Source organism: Chiloscyllium punctatum, chromosome 12 (assembly GCF_047496795.1).
Source record: "Chiloscyllium punctatum isolate Juve2018m chromosome 12, sChiPun1.3, whole genome shotgun sequence".
NCBI lineage: Eukaryota > Metazoa > Chordata > Chondrichthyes > Orectolobiformes > Hemiscylliidae > Chiloscyllium > Chiloscyllium punctatum.
The window spans coordinates 71,827,566-71,850,794 of record NC_092750.1 but is presented as its reverse complement, the minus strand read 5'-3'; the positions used below and the strand labels follow the sequence as shown (position 1 = coordinate 71,850,794).

Sequence of the window (23,229 nt, the reverse complement as noted above, 5' to 3'; positions counted from 1 at the left end):
CACCAGCATTCTCTGTGTTTGTCTCAGATTTCTAGCACCTGCCGTATTTTTCTTTTATCCCTCTGAATTGCTCATTGGGTTTGCTGTTAACTATGTTGATTTATATCTCCTAGTTTTGGCCTACCTTATGCTTAAACTATTGAAATGCTTCATAACATTAAAGAGGAAGGAGGTCCAGTCTGTTCAGTCTTCTCTATATTTCTCTGAAGTCCCAATATCAAAACTTTGCAAATTATTTTTGCATTTTCTGAAGCGCTTCTATATCAGGGTCAAATTCTTGAGGGCAACTTTTAGATTTTTGGGGTCAGTTTTTGGTTTTGGAGCTCCTTTTTCATTTGAACTACCTCATGTATTAGGTGATGCAATCATGTGGTAACAGTCATTTCCAAATTTATATTACCATATGGGGACTTGGACATTCACAGAAGCAGAGTTTCAGAAATTCATCTATGTTCTCAATAATGAACTGTGTTGCAGTAAATTTGAATCAGTATACACAGAGTAAACATACACACCACGTATCTAAATTTCTCAAGGCAACAGCAAGGGTTTGCTTTTGGAATAGCTACATAGGCCTAAAATGCATCAACATAACGCACAGACTGGTGGGTCACAGCTGAAGCATTCCCATTGCACATGAACTAAGCTAAAAGGATTTAACCCAGTTATTTACTACTCTTTTTCCTGTGTCTCAGATTTAAAATTCATAATCGACGTAGTGTCCGTTTACAGTGGGATTCTCTGTACATTTTTCCCTTGCAGCCTCCTTGTTGCCCATCCCCACTTGCAGCCGCCTCCTCCCCCTCCAACCTTGTTGACACCTCTTCCTCTCAGCACCGCCCCTTCCCCTCCTTTCAACCTGCTTCTTCCCACTTTCTGTTCGAGTTTCCTTCTCACCCAGCAGAGAGCCCATCACCTAGTCCTGGCAACAATGCCAGATCTTGCCCAGTCCCACTAGAAATCTCAGCACCGGCACCGAAGTAAGTAATGGCCACCACAAAAGGGCGTCTCTGACAACATGCTGATTTCCACCACTTGGAATTGCTTTCCAGTTGCTCACTCTTTTTCCAGTCATGGGCTGTTTATCTCCCACCTTTGATGCTGATTAGATCACTAGTGAACTTGTTGCTAATTAAGGGAAGACTGACTTATATGTAACACTGGGAGTAATCTTGGAGTTAACTGCTTTTACAATCATGCATGCTAATTTTCTATCTAGCTTCATGAGTTTCAATTCCAGGATCACATCCCCTTCCTGCCTATGTCGTTGGTGCAAATGTGGACCATGAACTCTGGCTACTCACCCTCCCCCAAAAGAATGTCCTGCAGTCATCCTTAACTCTAGCACCAGGGATGCAGCAAATCATCCTGGAGTCATGTTGACAGCTGCAGAAATGCCCATCTATCCTTTAACTAAAGACCCCTTGATTATTACTGCCTTTGCATTGTTTTTCACTCCTGTACCATTGGTGCACTCCTCTAAAAACGCAGGCCCAATTCCTCTCCCCCTCTGGAAAGTAAGTGAAAGCCCCAAGCCTCAACATCTGCATATCTGCAGCCCCACATACATACTGACTTGCAGGTCTGACTCTTCTTGCCCTCAGAAGTGCTAAGTTACATGCTGTTTGTGCAAGGGGCAATTGTAATGCTGCATGGAGATGTATCTAACAAGGTTACAGTATAACGGTCCAGTCCTTAGTATTAAATGGAGGAGCATTATAAGATTGGAATCTGTAACAGAGAGAGGGAGTTTTCACAAAAACAAATAGAATGTGCGAAGGACTGACATGAATTTGCACAGCTAGTTCCAATATACATAAACGATTGAACCAATTTTCAGAGGATGCTCTCTCTTTGAGAGAATACTGTGCAAAGGAAACTAAAACCATTTTATTGTGAACACTGCTTTTGAATATTATGTGCTAACAGTTAAGCAGTGATTGTCTAAGAGCCTGAATATTGTTTGAGCATTTTAATTGTATCTGAATATCTAGACCCTTGAGAATGTAGCTTGATACTCCAACTGAAGTTACAAGGAAGAGCTATGTTGTCAGGTACTTCTGTCAGAGATTAGGTTAAACCAAGGCTCCATTTGGGTAAAATGTGACTAATTAAAGAAGAGTAATGGATTTCTAACAAGATTGTGACTAGTATTAATCTCTCAAACTTCAATTACTAAATGAATAATTTGGATATTTATCTCATCCTGTTGGTGGTTATGTGCAAATTGGTTGTTGTATTTCCAGCATTGTAACAATGACTACACTGAAAGTACACCATTGGCTGTAAAACATCTTGATATTTTATGAGGTCATGTCAGGGTCCTTAAAAATGCAAGTTCTTCCTTTCAGTGAAAGGACTGGATTAAAACAAAAAAAGAATAAAAAGGTGATGTGCGCATTTTCTTCCCAACAGAAGAGATGTGAAAACGTTATTTCTAGTTCTGAGCAGTTCCCCAGGCAGCTGTGAAATCAGTGCAGTGGAGCTGAAATTGCTGCAGGTCATCCAAGCAGCTTTGTCTGTCAGCACCTGATGTTCAGGACTTTCCTGTATTGGCACCTCTTCCATTCTAAATTGAGATACACAGGTTGTGTTTACCAGCAGTTTGCAGGACAACTGGAAAAATAGTAGGCGAAATGGGACAAATTAGATAGCTCTTCCAAAGGACAAACAGTGGGCCACGTGGCACTCTCCTGAATTCTATTGAATGTGCACACCTTCTCCAAAGCCTTGGAGACAAAATTGCAAGTCCAAGGCATTTGTGGATTGTGGGAATAATTTGGGAGGTTGTGACCAAGGTACAAAATCAGAATACTTAAAATGCTGGAGAAGGGCTGAGGGTCACTGTCTGCTCCTCTACCTTGTGTCAAGGAGGGAGGGGTCAGAAAACAACATGCAGAATATATAGCATATACTCAAAGATAAATTCTCTGCTCAGTGTGTTAGGGTTATAAGATATAAGAACAGAAATAGGACACTTGGTCCATTGAGTCCACTGCACCATTCAGTATGGTCATAGCTGACCTGGTCTGCCTTTTCTTCATTACCCTTGCTTGCCTTACTGAATAAATATGTCTATTTCAGCCTGTAAAGACCTGTGAAGTAACAATGCCACTAATTCACAACCCTCGAAGTGATCTGTCTTAAATGGGTGACTTCTTACTTTGAAATTGTGCACTGTGGTCTGAAACTCTTCCACAAGGGGAAGCAACCTCTCAGCATCTACCTGTCCAAAACCCCGAAGAATGTTATATATTTGAAAACAGATCTCCCATTCTCTTAAAATCTACTAAATACAAGCCCACATATTCAACTTCTCCTGATAAGAAAATCCTTCCAGAATCAACCCATGAACCTCCTCTGGACTGCCACCGATGCCAATATATCTTACCTTAGTGAAGCGGACCAAAAACATTCACACTATTCAAGCTGTAACACAAACTAGTATCTTGTGTAATTTGAACAAGACCTCCCTATTTTTATACCCCATTCCCTTTTAAATAAAGGCCAATATTTCATTTGCCTTCCCTATTACCCAGTGAACTTAAATGCTAACTTTATGTTCCAAGACCTACCCATCCCTCTGTCCTGCAGTTTTGTGCAGTCTTTCCAGTTTAAATAGTTTTCAGTTCTTTTATTCTTTCTGCCCTGACACAGAACTGTGTGGCACACTACTCGTTGCAGGTAACATGATGGCAACCTATATCTAGTGGGGATCAGTGCTGACAGCATGAATATTTGCAACGTATATAAATTTATTTACAATATATTCCATTGTTCTGGTAAAGGGTCACTGGATCCGAAGTGGTAACTCTGCACGGAAGCTGCCAGACCTGCAGGATTTCTCCAGCAGTTGGTTTTCTTTCAAATTTCCAGCATCTGTGATGCTTGGCTTTTATTTTATATGAAGGAATTGGAATAAACAAACCCAGAGGTAGCAGCATAGATAAAGGTTTCAGCAGCTAAGGTAGGATTGTAGTGCAGCAATGTTACGGATGTGGAAGTAGGCAATCTTGGTGATGGAGCAGAGGTTCATTTCAGAGTTCGCTATAACACCAAGTTTGTGAATGGCCTGTGAGAGGATCTGAGGAAGGGTCACCAGAACCGAAATGTAAATTCTGATCTCTCTTCTCAGATGCTGCCAGACCTGCCGAGCTTCTCCAGCAATTTCTGTTTTTGTTTCTGATATACAGCATCTGCAGTTCTTTTGGTTTTTATTGTGAATGGCCTGGCTTAGCTTCAGACACATGGCATTAAGGGGTATAAAAACAATAGCCAGGCAATGAGACTGTAATGGTCTCTGAAGGCAATAGCTTTGACCTTACCAGTGTTTCATTGGAAGAAATTTTTATTCATTCAGTACTGGGTGTGGACCAAGCAGTGGGACTGTTGAGGGACCAAGTGCAATAAGGGCTGAAGTAGAGTTGAGTGCAAACAGCTGAGTGATGAGGAATAGAAGCAGGGCAAGGATAAAATTTAGGGTTTCCAGTGTGGTAAATGGAAAGGGAAACCACTGCAGACAATTCTCTGGTTGCACTTTGATAGAAAGCGGGGGAGAACAATTCCACCCAGAGTGGTCGAAGGCGTCAGATAGGATAGGAGTGATGTATAGGGATGGTTTACTGTGACCACAGCCATGTGATTTGTCAGGTTAACTTCAGTAAAAACAATTTTGATATTGTGGTAAGTCGGATATTTTGGGAAAGATGTGCTTGGTTTTAGTAGGTGACAACACATGATGACAGCAGATTTGAAAGGGAGTACAAAGAGTACCTGAGGAGAGAGAACCATTAACACATAATTGAACATGGAAAGTGAGCAATTTAGTGAAAATAGGATTGAGGGAGCAGAATATGTATCTCATGAATAAGATTGAGCTTCGAGAGCGCATGGCAACATGGGAGGTGAAACCTAAAGAAAGATGTGAGTTTCAAGCTGGACAGTGGGAAAGAATGAGGAATTTTGGGCCAAATGGAAGGCAGAGGCAGCCAAACAGTTAGTCTCAACCTTTGTTTACAAAACAAACAGCCCTTACGTGGAGCTAGTGAGGCCGAAAGGCTGGGAGTAAACAGAGGTTTATATGAGGGTAGTGATTTAGACGAAGTTAGAAAGATATTGAATTCGGAGGAGAGACCCAGCAAGGAAAAAAATATTGAGGGTAAGAAGTTAAGCTAGTGCAAAAGCTGAGAGAGGAAGTCAGTGAAGATATCACAGTGAGATACTTCATGTGTACTTGATTGGACGGTAGAGAAAATGATTTTAATTGAGAGGCAAAAGAGTTAGCACAAGCTGAGAAGTCAAGGGATATCAGAGGAGTACGGGCACAGGCGGAGGTTTGGTGTGGGGATATCAGAGGAGTACGGGCACAGGCAGAGGTTTGGTGTGGGGATATCCGAGGAGTAGGGGCGAGGAGAAGGTTTAGTTTGGTTTTGGGATATCAGAGGAGTACGGGCACAGGCAATGGTTTTGTCTGTTGTTGGGATATCAGGAGGAGGGTGACAGGCGAAGATTTTGTTTGGTGTTGGGATATCAGAGGAGATGGGGGACAGGCGATGGTTTGGTTTGGTGTTGGGATACCAGAGGAGATGGGTCACAGGCGAAGATTTGGTTTGGTGTTGGGATACCAGAGGAGATGGGTCACAGGTGAAGATTTGGTTTGGTGTTGGGATATCAGAGAAGTTGGACAGGCGAAGGTTTGGTTTGGTGTTGGGATATCAGAGGAGATATGGCACAGGCGAAGGTTTGGTTTGGTGTTGGGATATCAGAGGAGTAAGGGGACAGGCGAAGGTTTGATTTGGTGTTGGGATATCAGAGGAGATGGGGACAGGCAAAGGTTAGGTTTGTTGGGATACCAGAGGAGATGGACGTGCGAAGGTTTGGTTTGGTGTTGGGATATCAAGAGGAGTAGGGGGGCAGGCGAAGGGTTGGTTTGGTGTTGGGATATCAGAGAAGTTGGACAGGCGAAGGTTTGGTTTGGTTTGGTGTTGGGATATCAGAGAATTTGGACAGGCGAAGGTTTGGTTTGGTGTTGGGATATCAGAGAATTTGGACAGGCGAAGGTTTGGTTTGGTGTTGGGATATCAGAGAATTTGGACAGGCGAAGGTTTGGTTTGGTGTTGGGATATCAGAGAATTTGGACAGGCGAAGGTTTGGTTTGGTGTTGGGATATCAGAGGAGATGGGCCACAGGCGATGGTTTGGTTTGGTGTTGGGATACCAGAGGAGATGGGTCACAGGTGAAGATTTGGTTTGGTGTTGGGATATCAGAGAAGTTGGACAGGCGAAGGTTTGGTTTGGTTTGGTGTTGGGATATCAGAGAATTTGGACAGGCGAAGGTTTGGTTTGGTGTTGGGATATCAGAGGAGATATGGCACAGGCGAAGGTTTGTTTTGGTGTGGGGATATCAGAGGGGTAGGGAAACAGGCAATGGTTTGGTTTGGTGTTGGGGTATCAGAGGAGTAAGGGGACAGGCGAAGATTTGGTTTAGTGTTGGGATATCAGAGGAGATGGGGCACAGGCGAAGGTTTGATTTGGTGTTGGGATATCAGAGGAGTAAGGGGACAGGCGAAGATTTGGTTTAGTGTTGGGATATCAGGAGTCGGGGAACAGGTGAAGGTTTGGTTTGATATTGGGATATCAGAGGAGGTGGGGCACAGGTGAAAATTTGGTTTGGTGTTGGGATATCAGAGGAGATGGGGGACAGGCAAAGGTTTGGTTTGGTGTTGGGATATCAGAGGAGTAAGGGGACAGGCAAAGGTTTGGTTTGGTGTTGGGATATCAGAGGAGATGGGGACAGGCAAAGGTTAGGTTTGTTGGGATACCAGAGGAGATGGACGTGCGAAGGTTTGGTTTGGTGTTGGGATATCAAGAGGAGTAGGGGGGCAGGCGAAGGGTTGGTTTGGTGTTGTCATAGAGGAGTAGGGAGACCGGTGAAGGTTTGGTTTGTTGTTAACGTTACACTGTCACCGTGATGGTTTGAGGAGAGCCATGTGGAAGGAATCATCAGGGGAAGAAGCTTCAGTGAGGGGTATGTGTCCAGCCTCAGCAATGACTTCACTAAGACCATGATGTTAGTGTAATCAGCTGCAGAAAATACACAATTGGCCAGAGCAACTTGAGGATCTTTGACGTAGCAGTTCTATGTGAAAAGTTATTATCTGGTCGCATTGAAGATAAGCACAACCTGCCTGTGGAAGAGTAGGACTCAGCCACAGCTTTTTCTGAGTCTATTATTTCTTCTCATCAATCTTAAATTTAGCACAATACTGTACTTACTGTCTGAGTGGGGTTCAATACTTTCAGAGGGCCAAATGGGGGCAGGTTTTCCAGAGGTATTTTATCTCATTCTGGTTCCCAGGATCAGGAGCATATGCACAGGAGGAGGCCATTCAGTCCCTTGAGCCTGCTCTGCTGTGCTCCTAGCCAGGGGAAGCACTGTTCCTGCCTTATCATGTAAAAATGTTGCAAGATACCCATTCTTCTAAAATCTAGAGCATAAAAGCCCAGCTCCGGTTCACTTGTGTTTAACAGAAGTGAACTTACATAACACCTTCCACAGCCACACAATGTCCCAAAACACTTAACATCAATTAAAGCCTGCTGTGAGGTTACTATTGTTGATGTAGGAAAGGCAAAGGAGTGGGGCACTGGAAAAGCACAGCAGCTCAGGCAGCACCCGAGGAGCAGGAGGGTCGAAATTTTGGGCATAAGCAAAGAGAAACAAAGCCCACTCACTTCAATAATTTCAGTCCGAGACAAGATCTGAATCAGTAGTGCCATTTATTTTACACTTGCAAGTGGGTGTGATATCCACTGTCTACAAGGCAAGGGACATACACACCAAATTCAATTCATACACAACATTTATATGATTTGATTTCTATTGTTTTACACTGCTCCCTCCCCTGTTTACATCGTCCACTTCCCTAAGACCGGCCCCCATTACCCCTGTTTATCTCTTGCCTTATCCGGCCTTGTCTGTGACAAAATACTTATTCCTGGCCTCACAAGGCTGTTTGAACTCATCCTGCTGTAGGTCATTGTTAGGCATATTCTTTCTTCATCATTATCTACCCCCTTCATCTGTGCCTTTCCCGAGGCCGTTCTGATCCCTATGACCCTTTTAATTGGGGTTTGTTCCTGTGTTTTTGTAAAAGTGGGAAGCACATGTTTATATCTACTGTTTGTACAGGCGTATCTAGCTTAACTTCATCCCCTCACAACATCTTATCTACTTGCCCATAATGTCTACCTTCTGACATACAGTTTTAGCTAATACAAAAACAATTATATATTTCCTCCACATCTTTTCCATTCTTGTTGACTCAGCTCTTGGCTAAAACAATTACACACTGGTGTGAGTTCATTTTACTTTGTAAGATGGAATTGCAGAATTGCAGAAGTAACATTAATTTACCTATATCCCACACCATTATCAGGAATGTCATTATCAGGAATGTCATCATCAGGATGACTCTGACTCTCCAGCCTCTGCAATCCTCACTTTCTCCTAGGAAAGGCAATACATAATTTGCACACAGTAACATTCCAGCAAGGAGACAGATAACCAGATCAACTTGTTTTAGGTGATAAAAGGAAAACAGAACTGCTGTCAGCATTTGTGGAGGGAGAAACTGAGTGAATGGCTCAGATATTTGCTGGAGAGAGGGGCATTGGGTAAATTTGACAAAGATGGGATTGCAGTATTCCTGGCAAATCAATGCTGGGACCTCACCAGAGATGTTTTATTTGCACTTTTGCAAAGCAGCCAGTAGAACTGACTGCCTCAGGAGTTTGCAGCCATTAGTCTGGCAGGAGACAAGCTTGAGGGGTGGAGGAATTAGTTATGATTGCGGATTAGAGATCAGTGCTAAGGATGGGAAGGGAGTAGAGGTAATTGTGGGCTGCAGGCACAACTGTGTGTATTTAGGCAGGTGTTGGAGCAGCAGAGTGAGCCAACAGGGCATGTGGGAGAGCGGAGTGGAGGTGAAGATCGAGGACTGCAGAGACAGCTTTCAGGGCCTGGGATGAAGACTGGGGAGGGGTGATCACACGTTAGAGGCAGGTGTTGAGGTTTAGGGCCAAGGTTGGTATCTGAGGTTGGCTCTTGCAGAGATCAATGATTATGGTATGGGGAAAAGACTGACTGCAATCAGCTAGGGAGGTTGAAGGCTGCCTTGTAGATAGCACAAACCTTTTGGGTTGCCTGAGCTCTTTGAAACCTGGTCAGCAACCATTCAATATAAGTTGAAATTGCATTGTGACAGCCTAATTTCAAAATGTTAAGGAGAATTCTTGCCTCTCCAAGGCGCAAGGCACACTGTGTCTTACTGTCTGCCATCAAAGGATAATGGCAAACAGACTGGGGATGTATTTCACAAATGTTTGGGCTTTACCTCCTCAATTCTCCCTTCTGTCCTCCTGTAATGGGGGGTACAGGGGGTTATCTTTCTGTGAAATTGCATTTCCCTCCGCATTTCCATCAATTGCCACTGTTTAATGGTCTGACCTGCTACTACAGGAGTTTCCAGGTGATTATGAGAACAGTATGACTCCATTATCTCCCCACTGCAGTTTGAAACCTAGCTACCTCAGCAGTTCATGACACACTCTCAATTCCATTGGCAATGATTGTTATCATTATAGAACAGAAAAGCACACAACCTAATGAATTGAATGCTCACAACAGGAAGGAGCAGATGAGAAATTGAACAGCTTATTTCTAAAGAAAGGGAGAAAATGTAAAGGGATGAGATGGTGACACGATCAGATGAAAAAAGGCAAGGAGTATAGTTTGACAAGAAAAAGGGAACAGAGGCAAGCTGGGGAGTGTCTAATATCAAGGCAGGAAGAAAAGGAAGGGAGATCACACAACGCCAGGAGAAGACAATACAACTCATTTTTAAAAAATTGTTCGTGGCATGTGGATCCCACTAAATTGGCCAGCATTTATTGCCCATCCCTCTTCAGAAGGCGGTGGTGAGCCGTCTTTTTGAATAGCTGCACGTCAACCCATAATGTTATTCACAAGGGAGTTCCAGGATTTTGACCTAGCGACAATGAAGGAATGACAACGTAGTTTCAAGTCAGGATGGTGAGTGGCTTGATGGGGAATCTGCAAGTGGTGATGCTCCCATGTATCTACTGCCTTTGACTTTCTAGACTGTAGAGGTCCCAGATTTGGAAGGTGCTGTCAAAGGAGCCTTGATGGGTTGTTGTGGACAGTACACACTTCTGTTTATTGTGCACAGTGCTGGAGGGAGTGAATGTTTACATTTGTAAGTATCAATCAAGCAGACCGTTTTGTTCTGGATAGTGTGTTGTTGGGGCTGCACTCATCCAGGTCAATGGAGAGTAATCCATCACACTCCTGACTTATGCCTGGCAGATGGTGGGCACACTCTGGGGAGTCAGGAGTTGAATCACTTGCTGTAGGATTTCCGACCTCTAACCCATAATATTTATTTAAAAATACATTCACATTGAACAAAGTAGACTTGACAAAAGGGAAATATATCAGGGAGAGTTCACAGCAGCAGGCAACTTATCATTAATATCCTTTGACATCAGCCCTCTGTGTCTCAATTCATGGGAGAATTTTGCCAGTCTTAGCTGAGTTGACTTTTGAATCTTATTGCAGTTGCTCAGCAGCTTGCATAGAATGCAAACTAAAAATGAACTTGTGGGAGTGTGCTGTTGTGAGATTGCTGATCAGGGGAGCTGATCTGAAGTGGTGTTTCACTACACTAATTGCCAGTTACTGAGCAGTGAGGAAATGTCTTATTAGTGCATTGCTAAAGAGTGCAAAACAGGAACGTTCACAGGAAAAATTTCAAATCTGTGCTGAGCACCTTCATTGAAGTGGGAGGATGCTAGCACTTACTCAGTCCCCAGCTATAGGAAGAGGGACAGTCAGGGATTTCCTGCTTACCGACTACTATTTCAGGATTGTCTGTGCAATTATGTAATTCAGGACAAGATCCAGTTCAGCTGAAGCTCAGCCCAGTAACTCAGTTTACTTTCAATGTAAAAGCAACACACTGAGGATGCTGGAGATCTGAAATCAAATAGAAATCGCTGGAGAAACCCAGCAGATCTGGCAGCGTCTGTAGAGAGGGAAATACAGTTAGTATTTCAAGTCTCCAGTTCCTCATCGGAACTTCTAAGCTCATTTGCTGCAGAAACTCTTCAGGAGTGACGATGTTCCTCAAATACTGTTTCTGTCAACCTGGGCTTAGTGGTAGCATTCTTGCCTGAGTCCATGCTCCACACCAAACATTCTCATATGTCATCCAGGCTGAAACGTTTCATAATTGTTGAGGGAACGTTGCCCCATTGGAGATGCTATATCTGGTTGAGAAATTAAGCTGAGGCCCTGTCTACATTGTTGAATGGGTGAAAAAGAAATAGCAGATGAGTTCCTCCAGTATCATACACATCTCATTAATCCCTCAGCTAATATGATTGTTGATCTGGTCTTTATCCAATTGCTGTTTTTGGGATCTTGCTGAGCACTGATATGAGGCCAGGTTTCCTATCACAGGATGATAATTCACTGATCCTGAAGCTCCTTGAGATAACTTTAAGCTCTGGAAGGTGATATGTAAAAAGCACGTGTGTTACTTTTTCCTCATATTAGCCATTGCTTCACTGTCCATAACTCATTCTGTCCCAGACATCACTCTGACCATAAAACTCAGTCACAACACACTGTCCACTATGCACTCTGTGCTAGACCTCATCCCGTCCATTACCCACTGTGTGTCCGATCTCACCCCTGTCCATTACCTGTTCTGTGCCAGACCACACTGTCCATTACCCCTTCTGTCCCAGACCTCATCCTATCCATTACCAGAACTGTTGATGGTCAGCCACGGAAACCACCTGAAAATAAGAATTTTGGAAGGTTCAAGCTACTTTCTAAGTTTCTCTTGTTAAATCGCCTTACAGCTGGTTTATTTAAGGGTATATGTATAACTGAATGTCCCTGCGTTTTTTTTTCTTGAACAGACCCAGATTATATCAGCCTGGAAGAGCTGGGGAAAGTTGAAAGTGTTCTCTCCCATTTGACACGGGAATCCAAGCAGGCAGCAGCTACTGCACTGGTGAGTACTACAGAGCTCCCTGTATGTACCTCTACTGTAGGGGAAGCAGTAGTGTGAAGCCTATCCGACAGCTTGCCATCACTATCACCAGAGCTTGGGAGCATTGTCCCAGTGTTTGCTGTGTTCTAGGTACGTGGAGTATGTCAAGTCTGAAGAAATGTAAACACTTGAAAATGCAGACACTCCATTAAGAATGTAGTAGATAGTGGAACCCCCAGAAATTAGCCACTCCCAGAGATCAAAACTACTTTACCTGGACTCTTAAGGATTTCATCCCAGTGGAAGAAACTATGAAACAGCTATCAGACTTCAAAAATGATGTATTCACAATGAGGCACATGGAATCAACTGAAGTTATGAAAGGAGAAAGTGAGGCTGGAGAGTTAGAGTCAAAACGTGTAGCACTGGAAAAGCACAGCAGCTCTGGCAGCATCCAAGGAGCAGGAGAGTCGGCGTTTTGGGCATAAGCCAAAATGTGAGGGGGTAGGGGAGGGGGCTGAGAGGTAAATAGGAAGGTGGGGGGGGGGCTGCGGGGGAGGTAGCTAGGAGGGTGATAGGCAGATCCAACCCTCCAAGTCAGCACTGCCCTCTTGACCTGTCCTACCTGTCCATCGTCCTTCCCACCTATCCACTCCACCCTCCCCACCGACCTATCACAATCACCCCCATCTACCTATCACCTTCCTAGCTACGCCACCCTCACTCCCCCCCCCCCCCCCCCCCCCCACCCCACCCTAACCTCACTCCCAATTAATGAAAGGCTTATGACCGAAATGTTGACTCTCCTGCTCCTGGGATGCTGCATGACCTGCTGTGCTTTTCCAATGCCACACTTTTCAACTGAAGTTATGCAAGGGGCCACATAAAAACAAGTCTTTTTAAATTGGATTTTTAGGTGTAGGAGAGAGAGAGCTACAAGTCTGATACATAGTTCATATCATAGACGATATTCAAAGGCAGCACTGTGAAGGTGAATCAGTATCTGGACTTGGGTATACAGTAACAGGGTGTCTCAGTATCTGCTGTGGGATATCACAAGGTGAATCAATATCTGCTGTGGAGAATTGCAGAGTGAATCTTTTATGAAGGTAGCCGAGACCCGAGACCCTAACTTTTTCTGATTTTAAAAGAAGGTGTGAAGTGCCGTGTTGCAGATACAACGTGACTGGTCAAACTACTCAACATTAAGCAAAACACAATTAATTTAAGCACTATCATTAAAAAGAACAAAGAAAATTTACAGCCCAGGAACAGGCCCTTCGGCCCTCCAAGCCTGAGCCGATCCAAATCCACTGTCTAAACCTATCGCCCACTTCCTAAGCATCTGTACCCCTCTGCTCCCCACCTAGTCATGCATCTGTCCAGACACATCTTAAGTGAATCTACCATGCCTGCCTCTATTACCTTTGCTGGCAACGCATTCCAGACACCCACCTCCCTCTGTGTAAAGTACTTGCCGTATGTGTCCCCCTTAAACTTTCCACCTCTCACCTTGAAAACATGACCTCTCGTTATTGAATCTTTCACCCAGGGAAAAAGTTTATATCCATCTACCCTGTCTATACCCTTCATGATTTTGTAAACCTCAATCAGATCCCCCTTCAATTTTGTTTTTTCTAATGAAAATAAACCTAAACTACTCAACCTCTCTCCATAGCTAGCACCTTCCATACCAGGCAACATCCTCGTAAACCTTCTCTGCATCCTCTCCAAAGCGTCCACATCCTTTTGGTAATATGGTGACCAGAACTGTACACAGTATTCTAAATGCGGCCAAACCAATATCATGTATAATTTTAACATGACCTGCCAGCTCTTATACTCAATACCCCATCTGATGAAGGCAAGTATACCATATGCCTTCTTGACCACTCTATCCACCTGTGCAGCAACCTTCAGGGTACAATGGACCTGCACACCCAGATCTGTCTGCTCATCAACTTTTCCCAAGGCTCTTCCATTCATTGTATAATTCGCTCTAGAATTAGTCTTGCCTAAATGCATCACCTCACACTTGTCTGGATTGAACTCCATCTGCCACTTCTCTGCCCAACTCTCCAGTCTAACTATATTCTCCTGTATTCTTTGACAGTTCCCTTTTGCTTTCTGCTACTCCGCCAATCTTCGTGTCATCTGCAAACTTTGTGTCATCTGATCATACCAACAATGCCCTCTTCCAGATCATTTATGTATATCACAAACAACAGTGGCCCCAGCACTGATCCCTGTGGAATGGTCACCTTTCTCCATTTTGAGAAACTCCCTTCAACTACTACTCTCTGTCTCATGTTGCTCAACCAGTTCTTTATCCATCTAGCTAGAACACCCTGCACACCATGTGACTTCACTTTCTCCATTAGTGTACCATGGGGAGCCTTATCAAATGTCTTACTAAAATCCAAGTATATGACATCTACAGCCCTTCCTTCATCTATCAACTTGGTCACTTCCTCAAAGAACTCTATTAAATTGGTACGGCATGATCTCCCCTATACTATATTGCCTATCCACTGATAAGCCCATTCTTTTCCAAATATAAATAGATTTTATCCCTCTACACCTTCTCCAGCAACTTTCCCACCACTGACCCTTCTTGTACAGGGGGACGACATAAGCAACCCTCCAGTCCTCCAGTATCTCACCTGTGTTTAAGGATGCTACAAAGATATCTGTCATGGCCCTAGCTATTTCCTCTCTCGCCTCCCTCAGCAACCTGGGTTAGATCCCATCTGGTCCTGGGGATTTGTCAACCTCATAACTCTGGCCTACCCAACACATCTTCCTCACTTATGTCAAGGTGATCCAGACTAATAAAACTCCTGTCTCTAATCTCAGCATTCATCATGTCCCTCTCCTCAGTGAACACTGATGCAAAGTAATCATTCAGAATCTCACCCATTCGCTTAGGTTCGACACACAGCCTTCCTTCCTTATCCTTTAGTGGACCAATCCTTTCTCTAGTTACCCGTTTGCTTCTTACATAAGAATAAAAGGCTTTGGGATTCTTCTTAATTCTGCTCCCTAAAGCTATTTCATGACCCCTTTTAGCCCGCATTATTCCTCGCTTAAGACTGGTCCTACTTTTCCGATATTCCTCCAGGTGCATTCTGTCCTTAGCTGCCTGGACCTTACGTACACTTCCCTTTTCCTCTTGGCTAGTCATACAATTTCTCCTGTCATCCATGGTTCATAAATCTTGCCTTTCCTATCTTTTACTTTCAACGGGACATGCCTATCCTGCAGTATCTTTAACCTATCTTTGAAAGCCTCCACATATCAAATTTGGACTTCCCTTCAAATAGCTGCCCCCAATCCACATTTCTCAACTCCTGCCTAATTTTGATATAATTGGCCTTGGCCCAGTTTAATACTCTTCCCTTAGGACCACTCTCATCTTTGACTACGAGTATTCTAAAACTTACAAAATTGTGGTTACTGTTTCCAAAGAAATCCCCCACCGCAACTTCTACCACCTGGCCTGGCTCATTCCCCAACACCAGGTCCAATATGGCCCCTTCCTTGTCAGACTATTGACATACTGCTCTAGAAAACTCTCCTGGATGCTTCTTACAAATTCTACCCCTTCCAGACCTCTGACACTAAGTATATCCCAGTCAATGTTGGGAAAGTTAAAATCTCCCATCACCACCACGCTGTTGCCTCTACATCTTTCCAGAATCTGTTTACCTATTTGTTCTTCTACCTCACGTTTACTGTTGGGAAGCCTGTAATACAGCCCCAACAATGTAACTGCACCCTTCTTTCTTCTCAGCTCCACCCATAATGCCTCACTACTCAAGCTCTCCGTAGTGTCCTCCTTTAGCACAGCCGTGATATCATCCCTAACTATGGTGCAACTCGACCCCCCCTTTTTACTTCCTTCCCTGTCCTGTCTGAAGCGTCTATATCCAGGAACATTTAGTTGCCAATCATGCCCTTCCTTCAACCAAGTCTCTGTGATTGCAATGACGTCATACTCCCAGGCACCAATCCAAGCCTTAAGCCTTACCCACTATACTACTTGCATTAAAGTATATTCACTTCAAGCCACCAGTTCTTTTGCATTCATCTACTCTTTGCCTACTCTTCCCCTTATTATTGCTATCTTCATGATCCCTACAGTCTCCAGTTTCCAGCTCACTGTCTACTTGTCTTCTCTTCTGGTTCCCAGCCCCCTGCTACACTAGTTTAAAACCTCCCCAACAGCAGTAGCAAAAACTCCCCCAAGGACATTGGTTCTAGTCTGCTTCAGGTGTAGACTGTCCATTTTATAATAGTCCCACCTTCCCCAGAACTGGTCCCAATGTCCAACAAATCTGAACCCCTCCCTCCTACACCATCTCTCAAGCCACGTGTTCATCCTGCCCATTTTTTTCATTTCTACGCTGGCTAGCACATGGCACCGGTAGTAATCCAGAGATCATCACCTTTTGAGGTCTTCCTTTTAACTTCTCTCCCAGCTTCCTGATTTCTGCTTTCAGGACCTCATCTCATGTTTTACTTATATCGCTGGTGCCTATATGCACCAAGACAACTGGCTGTTCACCCTCCCCTTTTAGAATGCTCTGCATCCGATCGGTGACATTCCTGACCTGAGCGCCTGGGAGGCAACATACCATCCGGGAGTCCCGTTATTGGCCATAGAACAGCCGACCTACTCCCCTTACAATAGAATCCCCAATGCCTATGGCCCTACGAGTCTTTTTCCACCCTTCTGAACAGCAGTGCCCACCATGGTGCCATGATCTTGGCAACTGCTGCTCATCCCTGGTGAGCCATCTGCCCTAACAGTATCTAAAACAGTATACCTGTTTTGGAGGGAGATAACCGCAGAGGATACCTGCACTGCCTTCCTACTCTTTTCCTGCCTTTTGGTCACCCATTCACTGTCTCCTTCAGTAATTCTAACCTGCGGTGTGACCAATTCACTAAACGTGCTATCCACGACCTCTCAGCATCGCGAATGCTCCACAGTGAGTCCATCCGCAGCTCCAGAGCCGTCATGCAGACTAACAAGAGCTGCAGCTGGACAGACATCTTGCTAGTGTAAGAGTCAGGAACGTCAGCCATATCCCTGAGCTCCCACATCAAGCAAGAGGCACGTGCCACCAGTCTGATGTCCTCTGCCATTGTAAGCCTTAGCTTTATATCAACTAATTAAACAATGTACTTAAATATATGAAAGAAAAGAAAGAGAAAAATAAAAAAACTTTACCTTACAGAATCTTTTTCTCTGGTTGGAGCAGGGAGGGAGATACGACACGTGTAGTATCTCAGGTTTAGCCGCTGCCCAAATATATACTGGGTCCTTACCTTCCCGGCATCCTCCTGGTCTCCACGTCACCTCCACACTGTCTCCCACTGCTCCCAGACAGGAAAAAAGGCTGCAGGCTTCCCGCGGCCTTAAAACACAAATGAAAGAAAGGAAGCGAGAACAACTTGACTGTTGGAAAACTTAACGGAATAATTGATATGGTACCTATTAGGAATTAACTGTTCCAGCATCCCATAAATACACCCTTGGCAAAAAGGCAAATTCAGATACAGCTTCTCACATACAGTTCTCCAATCCAGGAGGAAAGAAAATAAAGAGAAAACTCAGAGAAATTAGCAGATAGGAGACATTTACTGAAGGTTCCAGCTCTTTGAGAACCCACTCTTCTTACGTTACTCAGATATTCTGATCTGTGAGAAGTGGCCACACCTATTTGGCCTGTTTTAAATACAAAATAAACCAAGGTGCCTCAAGTTATTTATGCAAGTGGTCTGATAGTCAGCTTGGTACCTCTGTCTTACAACCTCTCTACAAAACCAAAACCAGGACAAAATAACCTCTTAAACTGACAGCATTGACACACTGTCTCGCAACACACGGTGTCTTAGTATCTCCTGTGGGGTATCGGGGTTCTCAGTATCTGATCGAGGTAGTGGTGGTGTCACAGGGTGTCTCAGTATCTGATCGGGGACGTGGTGGTGTCACAGGGTGAATCAGTATCTGATCGGGGACATGGTGGTGTCACAGGGTGAATCAGTATCTGATCGGGGACGTGGTGGTGTCACAGGGTGAATCAGTATCTGATCGGGGACATGGTGGTGTCACAGGGTGTCTCAGTATCTGATCGAGGACATGGTGGTGTCACAGGGTGTCTCAGTATCTGATCGAGGACATGGTGGTGTCACAGGGTGAATCAGTATCTGATCGGGGACGTGGTGGTGTCACAGGGTGTCTCAGTATCTGATCGGGGACATGGTGGTGTCACAGGGTGTCTCAGTATCTGATCGAGGACATGGTGGTGTCACAGGGTGAATCAGTATCTGATCGGGGACATGGTGGTGTCACAGGGTGTCTCAGTATCTGATCGAGGACATGGTGGTGTCACAGGGTGTCTCAGTATCTGATCGGGGACATGGTGGTGTCACAGGGTGAATCAGTATCTGATCGGGGACATGGTGGTGTCACAGGGTGTCTCAGTATCTGATCGAGGACATGGTGGTGTCACAGGGTGTCTCAGTATCTGATCGGGGACGTGGTGGTGTCACAGGGTGTCTCAGTATCTGATCGGGGACATGGTGGTGTCACAGGGTGTCTCAGTATCTGATCGGGGACATGGTGGTGTCACAGGGTGAATCAGTATCTGATCGGGGACATGGTGGTGTCACAGGGTGAATCAGTATCTGATCGGGGACATGGTGGTGTCACAGGGTGTCTCAGTATCTGATCGGGGACATGGTGGTGTCACAGGGTGTCTCAGTATCTGATCGGGGACATGGTGGTGTCACAGGGTGAATCAGTATCTGATCGGGGACATGGTGGTGTCACAGGGTGAATCAGTATCTGATCGGGGACATGGTGGTGTCACAGGGTGAATCAGTATCTGATCGGGGACATGGTGGTGTCACAGGGTGAATCAGTATCTGATCGGGGACATGGTGGTGTCACAGGGTGAATCAGTATCTGATCGGGGACATGGTGGTGTCACAGGGTGTCTCAGTATCTGATCGGGGACATGGTGGTGTCACAAGGGTGTCTCAGTATCTGATCGGGGACATGGTGGTGTCACAGGGTGTCTCAGTATCTGATCGGGGACATGGTGGTGTCACAGGGTGTCTCAGTATCTGATCGGGGACATGGTGGTGTCACAGGGTGAATCAGTATCTGATCGGGGACATGGTGGTGTCACAGGGTGTCTCAGTATCTGATCGGGGACATGGTGGTGTCACAGGGTGAATCAGTATCTGATCGGGGACATGGTGGTGTCAACAGGGTGTCTCAGTATCTGATCGGGGACATGGTGGTGTCACAGGGTGAATCAGTATCTGATCGGGGACATGGTGGTGTCACAGGGTGTCTCAGTATCTGATCGGGGACATGGTGGTGTCACAGGGTGTCTCAGTATCTGATCGGGGACATGGTGGTGTCACAGGGTGAATCAGTATCTGATCGGGGACATGGTGGTGTCACAGGGTGAATCAGTATCTGATCGGGGACATGGTGGTGTCACAGGGTGAATCAGTATCTGATCGGGGACATGGTGGTGTCACAGGGTGTCTCAGTATCTGATCGGGGACATGGTGGTGTCACAGGGTGTCTCAGTATCTGATCGGGGACATGGTGGTGTCACAGGGTGTCTCAGTATCTGATCGGGACATGGTGGTGTCACAGGGTGAATCAGTATCTGATCGGGGACATGGTGGTGTCACAGGGTGTCTCAGTATCTGATCGGGGACATGGTGGTGTCACAGGGTGTCTCAGTATCTGATCGGGGACATGGTGGTGTCACAGGGTGAATCAGTATCTGATCGGGGACATGGTGGTGTCACAGGGTGTCTCAGTATCTGATCGGGGACATGGTGGTGTCACAGGGTGAATCAGTATCTGATCGGGGACATGGTGGTGTCACAGGGTGTCTCAGTATCTGATCGGGGACATGGTGGTGTCACAGGGTGTCTCAGTATCTGATCGGGGACATGGTGGTGTCACAGGGTGAATCAGTATCTGATCGAGGACATGGTGGTGTCACAGGGTGAATCAGTATCTGATCGGGGACATGGTGGTGTCACAGGGTGAATCAGTATCTGATCGGGGACATGGTGGTGTCACAGGGTGTCTCAGTATCTGATCGGGGACATGGTGGTGTCACAGGGTGTCTCAGTATCTGATCGGGGACATGGTGGTGTCACAGGGTGAATCAGTATCTGATCGGGGACATGGTGGTGTCACAGGGTGTCTCAGTATCTGATCGGGGACATGGTGGTGTCACAGGGTGTCTCAGTATCTGATCGAGGACATGGTGGTGTCACAGGGTGTCTCAGTATCTGATCGGGGACATGGTGGTGTCACAGGGTGAATCAGTATCTGATCGGGGACATGGTGGTGTCACAGGGTGAATCAGTATCTGATCGGGGACATGGTGGTGTCACAGGGTGAATCAGTATCTGATCGGGGACATGGTGGTGTCACAGGGTGTCTCAGTATCTGATCGGGGACATGGTGGTGTCACAGGGTGTCTCAGTATCTGATCGGGGACATGGTGGTGTCACAGGGTGAATCAGTATCTGATCGGGGACATGGTGGTGTCACAGGGTGAATCAGTATCTGATCGGGGGACATGGTGGTGTCACAGGGTGTCTCAGTATCTGATCGGGGACATGGTGGTGTCACAGGGTGAATCAGTATCTGATCGGGGACATGGTGGTGTCACAGGGTGAATCAGTATCTGATCGGGGACATGGTGGTGTCACAGGGTGAATCAGTATCTGATCGGGGACGTGGTGGTGTCACAGGGTGTCTCAGTATCTGATCGAGGACATGGTGGTGTCACAGGGTGTCAGATCTGATCGGGACATGGTGGTGTCACAGGGTGTCTCAGTATCTGATCGGGGACATGGTGGTGTCACAGGGTGTCTCAGTATCTGATCGGGGACATGGTGGTGTCACAGGGTGTCTCAGTATCTGATCGGGGACATGGTGGTGTCACAGGGTGTCTCAGTATCTGATCGGGGACATGGTGGTGTCACAGGGTGTCTCAGTATCTGATCGGGGACATGGTGGTGTCACAGGGTGTCTCAGTATCTGATCGGGGACATGGTGGTGTCACAGGGTGAATCAGTATCTGATCGGGGACATGGTGGTGTCACAGGGTGAATCAGTATCTGATCGGGGACATGGTGGTGTCACAGGGTGAATCAGTATCTGATCGGGGACATGGTGGTGTCACAGGGTGAATCAGTATCTGATCGGGGACATGGTGGTGTCACAGGGTGAATCAGTATCTGATCGGGGACATGGTGGTGTCACAGGGTGTCTCAGTATCTGATCGGGGACATGGTGGTGTCACAGGGTGAATCAGTATCTGATCGGGGACATGGTGGTGTCACAGGGTGAATCAGTATCTGATCGGGGACATGGTGGTGTCACAGGGTGTCTCAGTATCTGATCGGGGACATGGTGGTGTCACAGGGTGTCTCAGTATCTGATCGGGGACATGGTGGTGTCACAGGGTGTCCTCAGTATCTGATCGGGGACATGGTGGTGTCACAGGGTGTCTCAGTATCTGATCGGGGACATGGTGGTGTCACAGGGTGACTCAGTATCTGATCGGGGACAGTGGTGGTGTCACAGGGTGAATCAGTATCTGATCGGGGACATGGTGGTGTCACAGGGTGACTCAGTATCTGATCGGGGACATGGTGGTGTCACAGGGTGAATCAGTATCTGATCGGGGACATGGTGGTGTCACAGGGTGAATCAGTATCTGATCGGGGACATGGTGGTGTCACAGGGTGAATCAGTATCTGATCGGGGACATGGTGGTGTCACAGGGTGTCTCAGTATCTGATCGGGGACATGGTGGTGTCACAGGGTGAATCAGTATCTGATCGGGGACATGGTGGTGTCACAGGGTGTCTCAGTATCTGATCGGGGACATGGTGGTGTCACAGGGTGTCTCAGTATCTGATCGGGGACATGGTGGTGTCACAGGGTGTCTCAGTATCTGATCGGGGACATGGTGGTGTCACAGGGTGTCTCAGTATCTGATCGGGGACATGGTGGTGTCACAGGGTGTCTCAGTATCTGATCGGGGACATGGTGGTGTCACAGGGTGTCTCAGTATCTGATCGGGGACATGGTGGTGTCACAGGGTGTCTCAGTATCTGATCGGGGACGATGGTGGTGTCACAGGGTGAATCAGTATCTGATCGGGGACGTGGTGTGTCACAGGGTGAATCAGTATCTGATCGGGGACATGGTGGTGTCACAGGGTGTCTCAGTATCTGATCGGGGACGTGGTGGTGTCACAGGGTGAATCAGTATCTGATCGGGGACATGGTGGTGTCACAGGGTGAATCAGTATCTGATCGGGGACATGGTGGTGTCACAGGTGTCTCAGTATCTGATCGGGGACGATGGTGGTGTCACAGGGTGAATCAGTATCTGATCGGGGACATGTGGTGTCACAGGGTGTCCTCAGTATCTGATCGGGGACGTGGTGGTGTCACAGGGTGAATCAGTATCTGATCGGGGACATGGTGGTGTCACAGGGTGAATCAGTATCTGATCGGGGACATGGTGGTGTCACAGGGTGTCTCAGTATCTGATCGGGGACATGGTGGTGTCACAGGGTGTCTCAGTATCTGATCGGGGACATGGTGGTGTCACAGGGTGTCTCAGTATCTGATCGGGGACATGGTGGTGTCACAGGGTGAATCAGTATCTGATCGGGGACGTGGTGGTGTCACAGGGTGAATCAGTATCTGATCGGGGACATGGTGGTGTCACAGGGTGTCTCAGTATCTGATCGGGGACGTGGTGGTGTCACAGGGTGTCTCAGTATCTGATCGGGGACATGGTGGTGTCACAGGGTGTAATCAGTATCTGATCGGGGACATGGTGGTGTCACAGGGTGAATCAGTATCTGATCGGGGACATGGTGGTGTCACAGGGTGAATCAGTATCTGATCGGGGACATGGTGGTGTCACAGGGTGTCCTCAGTATCTGATCGGGGACATGGTGGTGTCACAGGGTGTCTCAGTATCTGATCGGGGACATGGTGGTGTCACAGGGTGAATCAGTATCTGATCGGGGACGTGGTGGTTGTCACAGGGTGAATCAGTATCTGATCGG

General features: G+C 46.3%; 1 protein-coding gene across 2 annotated transcripts in view; it reads left to right on the top strand.

Annotated features, from left to right (window-relative positions):
- The window catches only part of rnf123 (ring finger protein 123), a 402,816-nt gene that overhangs the window by 358,010 nt on the left and 21,577 nt on the right, over positions 1-23,229 (top strand). For both annotated transcript variants that reach the window (XM_072582761.1, XM_072582762.1), the window contains exon 37: positions 12,009-12,103. In XM_072582761.1, coding sequence (XP_072438862.1) covers positions 12,009-12,103 — 95 coding nt within the window. The remainder of the gene's footprint in view (positions 1-12,008; positions 12,104-23,229) is intronic.